This window comes from Alligator sinensis, unplaced genomic scaffold (genome assembly GCF_000455745.1).
Source record: "Alligator sinensis unplaced genomic scaffold, ASM45574v1 scaffold768_5, whole genome shotgun sequence".
Lineage (NCBI taxonomy): Eukaryota > Metazoa > Chordata > Crocodylia > Alligatoridae > Alligator > Alligator sinensis.
Genome location: NW_005841991.1, coordinates 1,131,187 through 1,140,737, shown reverse-complemented (window position 1 = coordinate 1,140,737; position 9,551 = coordinate 1,131,187). Strand labels below are relative to the sequence as shown.

The following is a 9,551-nucleotide window of genomic DNA, read 5'->3' as shown; positions in this document are numbered from 1 at the left end:
CGCCCCCGCCCACGCTCCCCCGCGCCGCCGCCGGCAGGGGCAGGGACAGTGACACCGGCCGACCCGGTTCCGCTGCACTCAGATAGCCCTACCCCCCGTCGCTGAGGTAATGGAAGAAGCCACGAGTGATAGGCTGCTGCTGCTGCCACCGCTTCCGTTTCCGCTCCAGTACATCCGGCTAGTAGCAGTCACGTGGCCTTCCGTAGCTGAGGCGCCATCTTGCCCTTACCACAGGAAATGACGGGCAGAACTGATTTCTGGGGGTGGTTTGTGCCACCCGGAAGTCCCCGCACCTCAGCGGTCCCTTAGGAAGGAGCCTATCCCCCTCCGACGTTGCGCGCGAGGCTGCCGGGCGGAAGGGGCGGGTGCGCGCCTGCGCAGTGCTGGGCGGACACGAACGGAGGGAGACCCCGATTGCTGCCAACTGCCCGCGCGGACCCGCCAGGTAGAGAGGGGGGCGGTGCGCGCGAGCTGGCCTCTGGCGCCCTGTGCAGCGCGTGTGCCGGCTCCGCGCGGGCGGCCGCGGGCAGCGCCCTGGGTGCATGTGATCTCTTATGGGATCAGCTAAGTAGTTGGAAAAAAAATGTTATTTCCAGTTTCCGGGCACAAACGCCCTTCAGGCAGGGGGAGAGCCCACTGCTGGGTTGTGTTCTCCTGGGGGCAGTAGAAGCCAACGCACGGAGCCCCCCTGCACTATACGTTACGTAGAGATGTGTTATGAATGCTCTGGCAAATATTCTATATCTGTGCGCTTCTATCTAGATAGACAATAGTGGGTATATAGGGGTATATACCCCTAGAGAATGGACATTCCAGCTCCTTGTGCCAACGTGTGTTCATTGAAAGGTATAAATATATATTTGCATGGGCGTGTACACACAAGGAGTGGCCAGGCTCCAGGGAGCTGCTCCAGCTGGGGCCAGGGTCTTGCGGTGGTGACAGCCCAGGACAGGGCAGGGGCAGAGCTGCAATCCGCTGGCCGCACACCTCTGCAACCAGGGTAGGGGCATATGGGCAGCAGATCGTGGCTCTGCCTCAGCCCCACCCTGTACTCTCACCACTGCCAGATCCCGGCCCAAAGCAGCTCCCTGCCCTGCACACACAGTGCTTGGCCAGTCTTCAAGGAAACCATAGGAGCGTGGGGACGTGACAGGACCAGGTCTGGCTGGGGCAGAGCCCTGGGTCTGTGGCCCAGCGCTGTCATGTCCCAGTGCTCCCAGGGGTCTCCATGGAGAGCAGCTGGGACCCAGAGCTATTGCAAAATGGAGTCCACCGTGGGCCTGATCTTGGTTGCAAGCCAGAATTGCCCACCTCTGGTCTAGATACGCACACAAATATATATATAGTGTGGTGGAAGCCTACGGTCAGCTGCTTTGTGCAAGGCATTGTGAGAGTGACGTACATCAAAATATAGTCTGTGTGATTCTGCGTTCCTCGTTGTGTGCGACACGTGTTTCTGTAGTTGCCACCCCCATTATGATAGTGCTCTGTGCTTGTGTGTATAGTCTGCTGTTGGTGAGTACCAAAATTGTCTTGTAAAAGTGGTAGAAATGGCTCTGGGGGCACAGTGGAGGTCTCAGAATGTATCCCTATTTGTTACAGTGTAAAGCAGGTTCCCTTTATGCGAAGATAAGTTATGTGCCATTTTCTAGGAACACATGTAGAGCATAAAGCAAAGGAAACCTGTATACATAACGCACATGTTCAAAGCTGAAGAATTCACTCATCCTCAGAGGTTCCCTCTGCCCAGGCCCTCCTATCCTGGGGAGTCCCCATCTGTCACACTTCTTGCTTGCCACTGTCCTCTCTCCTTCTTCCTCACAAAAGGTGTTGGAGGATGGAGACGAAGCCATTCTCGCTGGGGCCTGCCCCACCAACAACTTTGAAATATCCAGATTGAGACTCTGCCCTGGAAGTGGGAACAGATCTTACGGAAGTGGGAGGAGGGTCTGAGCCTCACGGTGCTGATCTCACAGTAGGTTGGCTTGTTGAGGAGGGCAGTTCCAGGCATCGGTGTCTGAAACCTTGGCAGCGAATATTCCAGTGGGGGTGTCCTAAAACAGTGGTTCTAAACTGGTATGCCATGGGGCTTCTTCAGGGGTGCCACAGCAGTACAATCAGCCAACAAAACTGTATCATGCTTACAGCTCTTTCTGGTCTGCACCCCCTGTGTCCCTTCTCCCCACCCATGTTTCCCCCAGATATGGCAGGCAGAGCCATAATACAGGAAGAATGTGTGCACATGGCACAGCCCTTCCCAGACTACCCATGCAGCTGGGGCAGTTTTATAGCCCTTCCTGGCAACAGAGCACAACTGAGAAGCACTCAGGTAAGATGAGGTAGCACCAGCTCTGGTTCTCAGGCAGGGGTGCCTCTGCATTCCAAAAAGTGGTAGTGGGGTACCCCGGCCCTGAAAAGTTTGAGAACTACTGTCCTAGGGTAATGCAGTTACACAGTATGTGGATCACCATGAGCAGATTTTCCCTCAGAAGAAGCAACAACTTCCTACCAACTGAAGATTGTAGAATGCATCTTCTTTACCTCATGCTACGTGATCATCATCTAGGGTTCATTCTGATTCTGACTGGATCTCGTGAAACTTTGCACCAGTTGGATGAGCAGATTGAGAGAATTCACTATAGGAGGGGAGGAGAAAGTTCCATGTAATTCTTAAGTGCTTCCTCCTGCTCAGCATCTACGTGGGTTAACCTAAGTTTCTCTAGGACAGGGGTGGGCAAAATAAGGCCTGGGGACCGAATGCGGCCCGCCAGGCCATTCTATCCGGCCCGTGGGACCCCTAAAAAATTAAGAAAATTAATATTTATTTCCTCCTAGCTGCCTGTCAAAGATGACAGGAACCAGGGGCAGTAGGACCCAGAGGAAGCTGGTGGCAGAACCCATCAGCAAGGCCTGCCTAGCTCTGCCCCCCCCAACCAGAAACCCCTGCCTAGCAGAGGCTTCTGGCCTGGGACCATGGGGGTATTCCTGCTTCCCTGTGCCAGAGAGGGAAATGTGGCCCTCAACAGCTTGCCAAAACTTGGTAAGCAGCCCTCTGCCTGAAATAATTGCTCACCCCTGCTCTAGGACATGGTTAGGTTTGGATTGGTGAGTGCTGTCTTCCACTCTGATAGTTCCTTTGACCCTAGCCTCCAGAAAGCCCCTTTCAGAGGATTTCCCAAGTAATCTGCACTGAGTCTGGGCTCCCCACGGGGTACAGAAGTGCACTGTATTCCCCAGCCGTAACTTCAGCATCCTACTTATCCAACAATATTTGTTTTCCTGTAAATGCCAGATGTTTTCCTTGTATGTTTTTTCTTGTTGCTGCTGAAGTTTGCAGTTTTGCAACCTGTTGCAAACCAAACAGTTGAGGAACCTCAGTATCTCTCCTTATCACCTGCTCATGGTGGGATATAGCACCTCATTAAAACCGGATAATATGGTGCCTGGGTGACAGATCAGGGCAGACTGGGAATTTACTTACTTAAAAGGCTTCACGCATGTGCACGATCAGGCATTGTGCCCAAAACCAGATTTAATAGTTTTTAGTAGCTTTGTTTCCAGCATTATTGTGCTAATACAGATACCAGTTTTAAAAGGAATACTTTTTAATAAATTACTTCTGCTGAGTGAACACTAATGCAAGCACAGCGTTTGTAAAATTGGATGTCTGCCCAGTTCCTGATCCCAAGCAGGCAAGCTCTTCATCCTGCACCTGCAGTTTAAATCTCACCCTTTTTCCCATAATAGTGGATTAGTTGTGTCCAGTGTTGTACTGAGGCAAACAAAATTCTCTGCTTTTTCCTCCCGTTCCAGAATGCCTGGATTAAGCTGTAGATTCTATCAACATAAATTTCCAGAGGTGGAAGATGTAGTAATGGTCAATGTCAGGTCCATTGCTGAAATGGGAGCATATGTCAGCTTACTGGAATACAACAACATTGAAGGCATGATCCTCCTTAGCGAGCTGTCCAGAAGACGTATCCGCTCCATAAACAAACTCATCCGCATCGGCAGGAATGAATGTGTTGTGGTTATAAGGGTTGACAAAGAGAAAGGTATGTTCAGAAGTATTTGGAGAGACATTTTAGAAAGTAGTTTCGTTGGCTTCAAAGGGCTACTTACAGGAGTGAGGACAAGCTGCAACAATGAGGATTTGCAGGATTAGACCACAGGGCTTGTATATAGATATGTGTTTGTGTGTCTGTATGTTTATACATATACCTACATACAAAGGCACACTCCAGTGCAATTTATTGACAGATATATTTTTGTGTTTGTATATTTTCAGTTATTTTCATTGATACTGACTGATGAGAATCGTGACCAGAAACTGCTGTTTTAGACAAAAGCATAAAAATCAGAGCTCCAGCACACAGAGAGCAGTTTCTCTGTGCATTAGGACAAGAATCCCAACCCTAGAATAGTAAACAAGCATGTAATTCCTGTACCTCATAATGCATACGCACAGAGTAGAGTTAAACCTGGCCCACCAAACTTAATCCAACATTTGTCATTCAAGTAATTGACATCATTCAAGTCTTTTTTATGTATTCTTGTGTAAGAGATGGTATTTGATGCTATACCGAGTATTGGCATTTAACAATGCCATCTCAAACCTGTTTTCTTGCTCATCTGAAGAATTAATGAAAATGCTTTCTTAGAAGCTGGAAACTAGATTGCTTAATTTGTTATGGTAAAATGTATTTCTGTATTTCTGAAATACTTATCAGAATTAAATATAGGTTCAGAGTTAACAAGTGATAGAAAAGGAGTGGGCAATTGAGAGGCTAAAGATGAGGGAAAAGATTTTCAGAGGAGACTTGAAATGATCTGGAGAGATGCAGGAAGTCCGTTCCAGATGAGAGAAACTGTGTTGAAGGACACAAGCTACTTTTCAAACGAATTCAATTCTCCTTTACTTAACTTCTAATACACTTCCCTTATTGAATCTTGAGGAGAGCCCCCCTGGCTTGTTTTAGAGGAGAACTAGATGGATTCCCTTTCAAATCATCAGTGCTGCTCCTTGATTAGCTGTGATTAAGCAAGAGAAGGCATGCCTACTCACTGTATATGGGCATCTCCCAGCAGTGCTTCCAGCTCTTACACAAATGTGATCAAGGAACTGTATCCAGAAATCAGGGTTAGATTTTGCCTATGATAGTGGAGAGCCATACCTAGATAAACTACCAGAGTATCAATGTGAGTGTTTTCTAAAAGTGTGTAGTTTCTGTGTGCCAGCATCTTCGTTAACCAAGACTGCACAGTTCAGGGAAGAATGATGATTTGGTTGAAATAGAGCATTAGGGAGGAAATGCACTGAATTTGGGGACAAATATTCTTAAATGGAGATAGTATTTCAGAAACATTTGGGGGAAGGGAAGAGGTGGCTTTAGTAGATTTAAAACCCAAAAAACAAGTCTTAATGTCCTAAAACAATTTCAGTCTTCCCGATAGTCATTCTGGAGCAAATTCATTCTCTTAAGCTTCACTTGGCTTATAACTGCTGTCAGTGGCAAGTGGGCACAGGGAGGAGGGGGTGGTGAAAAGACAGCAGCAAGGGGAAAAGCAGAAGTAAAGAATATTGTGGATTTTTTTTTTATTCTGAAATTTTGTCTCCTCTTAGGCTACATTGACTTGTCAAAAAGAAGAGTTTCCCCAGAAGAGGCAATCAAATGTGAAGACAAGTTCACCAAATCAAAGACAGTAAGTTATATGATGCTTTCCAGCTGTCAGAATTGCCCACTATATCCATAAGTAAAAAGAAAGCATGGTGCTGACCCAGGATGAAAATGAAATACTATTCTAATTTAATTAAATATATTTTCTAATGTTTCCCACAGCACTGGGAGCTGGGATTCCTAGGTTCTGTTTCCAATTTGGCTAACTCATATTGTAACTTTGTACACTCTTAGTGTCACATGCTACTTCAGGATCTTTAAATATACATAGCATCTTTTTCTCACACACGTGATGAGGGCTAGTATTTATAAACCACTTTGATACTTCAGAAGTGCCTGGAGTTTGGCATACTGTTGTTTTATGCACTGGCTGGAAGGTGGGGGATTGTAAGATGTCAGCATCATACAGTTTAAGACTTAACCTTTTATCATGGATGCCTCTTACTTGAACACTGTTTACTTTTACTCTCCGTTTATTGCAGTAGCAGCTAATGGCCCAGACATAAATTGTTTTTTTTTGTGTGCAAACAGGAATTTCTATAGCACAAATCTTAGAATCTGAATAATAATCTCCCCTGAGTCCCTTCATCCCCACTCTTTTATTTGTGTTTTAGGTTTACAGCATCCTTCGTCATGTTGCTGAGGTGTTGGAGTACACTAAGGATGAGCAGCTGGAAAGTCTATTCCAGAGAACTGCCTGGGTGTTTGATGACAAGTACAAAAGACCTGGATATGGCGCTTATGATGCATTCAAGCATGCAGTCTCGTAAGAGCACCTCTTTGCTTTTAGCAGTTTAGTTGCAGACACATTTCCTGGGATAGACCCACCAAAATTTTCCTTTTACCTCTCAGACAGGCAGCAGCCTGGTTGTAATGCCCTGGTCAGATAAGTGCATATTACCATCTGGAGGAGTCGTGGTGTCACGAAGGAGTTTAAAGTCCAGCTCATCATTCTTGTATTCTTCTGTAGTCATTGCACTCCTTTAGTAATTATTCTATAGAACTACTTATGTCAATCTAGTGCTTTAGGAACCAATTGAGTCTCATTTCAGTTATCTCTGAATCAGATATTCTCAAATATGTGCCTATCACAATATAGAAATACATAGCTGTTGAGACTGATGTATTCAAAAAGGATGATGTTTACCTGTAATCCTACAGTTTTGCGAGATTTGATTTTTTTTTAAATAGGTTCTACCTTATTTTTCTAGGGCAGTAGTTCTCAAACTTGAAAATTGCTGAGGGTTTCAGCAGACCACTTAAACTTTTTTTTGTTCTACAAATCAAAGCACGCAACTCGTATTTTAATATCAGTAATCTTACCTTACAAGTACGGATATCCTTGATTGTTCCGCAGCCTTTCTGTGGACCAGCTGAATGGAGCTCAGGGACCACAGTTGGAGAACCTCTGTTCTAGGGCATTTAGAACAAGAGGGTGTGTATCACTTTGAAGTCTGATGCCATTTATGTTCAGCTAAAATGGAATTGCTTGGAATGTTAGTCCACTTTAAATATAATGATATAGTAAGACCTGTAGTTGATTCTAATGAGGCCTTCACAAGCCTTGACTAGCAAACTAGACAGACACTGGTTTCTCAAATATGTCCCCTTCCACTCCTCTTTTAAAAAAGCAAAAAACTTAAGAACTGTAAAGAATATGACTTTGATCTACCACTAGGTGGCAGTGACAAGTTATATTAAGGCAGGGTGTCCTTTATAGACTAACTTAATCAGAGATGCATAATGTTTTGTGAGCAAGAACTCCTTTCATCACGTGCTATGAAAGGACATGGACAGAGCAAGCTATTGAATAGAGGGGATGATTTGAATACAAAAAGCAGGGCAGGGAGCTGAACAGGGCAATGCCAAAAGAGGCAACAAGTAATAAATCCATAGGGACAAAGGGGTTACAAAAGATAATCCAGGTAGTGGGATAAAAATGTCCCTGATTAGACCATACTTAATGCCATCTGGTCTGTGGATGATTGCTTGTTACTCAATTTTGCATTCAAACCAGCTTTTAAATGTTTGCTGTATAAGAGCGACTACTCTGAGGTCAGCAATGGAATGCCCAGGAAGGTTAAAGTGTTCTGCCACAGGCTTTTTTGTGGTTTTGGTCTTAATATCAGATAGGTGTTCCCTTCATTCTTTCACGTAGGGATGGTCCTGTCTGTCCAATATAGAGAGCAGACGGGGCACTGTGATGGCATATATGACTTTGGTAGAGGTGCAGGTAAATGGACTTTGGATGTTGTAATCCATGTTATTTGGTACTGATGATCGGATACAGCTTGCATCTGGGTTTGTTGCTAGGCCTAGTGCCTTGGTGAGAATAGGCATTAGGTAGCCTGTTACTTGGATGATTGAGGTCGTGGGGGGTTGCCAGTAAGCAAGAAATGGTTTGTCCCCCATGGCTACTTTGAGTGAGTTGTCATTTTCAAGGAGGGGTTGGAGGTCATTAATGATTTGTGCAAGGTGTTCAGGCTGAGCACTATAATTCACAACAGAGATTCTGTTGTTCTTGTCTTGGGGTCAGTATTGTATCAGATTGGAGTAGATTCCGAGTCTGGCTTTATTGATTTGAGTGGCTATGGTTTTGGGTTTGTAAGTGTAGGAATCCCCGCTCCAGATATTTAAACTGTATACTGTGGTTGGTGGGATTAGTGTAAATAGTCATAATGTGGAGCTTGGCTGTAGACAATGGCTCTAGTGATGTGCTTAGGATGAAAGCTGGTGATACAAAAGTAGCTGTGGCAGTTGGTAAGTTTCTGATGCAATGTGTTGGTGATGCGGTGATTGCGGACTTTCACTGAGATGAAATTCGCTGGTGGAGTATTTCAGAGTCAGTTTTATGGAGGGGCGGAAGATGTTAAAGTCCTGGTGGAATTTCTCTATAGGGCTTCCTTCCTGTGTGTGTGTCTATATAAAGATGTAATTGATATATCTTAGGTATAGGTGAGATGAGAGGGGCATTTGCAGAGGAAACAGACTTCAAGGTCTATGACAAATATATTAGCCTATATGGACAAATATATTGGTCATACTTATGCCCATGGTAGTGCCAGTCATTTGTAGGTATAGGGAGACTCCAAACCTGAAATAGTTGTGTGTGATGTCAAAGGAGGAGAGTATATTGGAAACTGAATCAGTTCTCTTGTCAGGAATAATGTTCCTTATGGCTTGTAATCTTTTGTCATGGGGGGATGTTGCTAGACAGCGATGTGACATCCATCTGATATTTGCTAGAAGCTTGTCAATGGAGGCCAGTATTTTTAAGAAATCTGTGGTGTCTTTCAAATACCTGGCAGCTCCAGTGGCAAGTAGTTACATGATGGAGTCACTGTTGCCCAAAACTCCCTCAGTGATGGTGCCAATGCCAGAGACAGTGTGGTGGCCTGAGTTGCCAGGTTTGTGAATCTTGGGTGATAAGTAAAAGTTGCCTGGCCTGGGTTCCTGGGAGGTGGAAGCATTAATCTTCACCTACCTTTCCAGAGGCAATACAGGCAACCCCCGCTTAACGCTGTTTCTCTTAGCACTATTTTACTATAACACTTATTTTAAATTGATACCTGATTTCACTTAACGCTCAGTGAGTTTTGTTATAACGCTCACAGTCACCGGCTTGGGTCAGTGAAAACGATTGCAGTGGACGTTTTGGGTCATCAAATGCTTTCCGTTTCACGTAATGCTCGTTTCACTTAACACTCAGTTTTTCAGGAACCAATTAAGACTGCTAAGCTGGGGTTGCCTGTATTTTTAAGAGGTCAGGGTCCTTGGTCAGGAGTTTGTAAAACTCCACATTGGAAAGTTGTATCTCGGCTTTCTGTGTATATGCTGTTTTTTCCATGACAGCCACCCCCCCCGCCCCCCACC

At 45.3% G+C, this 9,551-nt stretch overlaps 2 protein-coding genes across 2 annotated transcripts in view; one reads left to right on the top strand and one right to left on the bottom strand.

The window, feature by feature from the left end:
- Nucleotides 1-1,853, bottom strand: part of ATP6V1D (ATPase H+ transporting V1 subunit D) — an 18,869-nt gene extending 17,016 nt beyond the window's left edge. The window contains exon 1 of the mRNA XM_025201346.1: nt 1,701-1,853. Coding sequence (XP_025057131.1) covers nt 1,701-1,853 — 153 coding nt within the window. The remainder of the gene's footprint in view (nt 1-1,700) is intronic.
- The window catches only part of EIF2S1 (eukaryotic translation initiation factor 2 subunit alpha), a 15,586-nt gene continuing 6,257 nt past the window's right edge, over nt 223-9,551 (top strand). The window contains exons 1-4 of the mRNA XM_006021401.3: nt 223-445; nt 3,814-4,055; nt 5,624-5,703; nt 6,293-6,444. Of these exons, the coding sequence (XP_006021463.1) occupies nt 3,815-4,055; nt 5,624-5,703; nt 6,293-6,444 (473 nt within the window). The 5' untranslated portion in view covers nt 223-445; nt 3,814. The remainder of the gene's footprint in view (nt 446-3,813; nt 4,056-5,623; nt 5,704-6,292; nt 6,445-9,551) is intronic.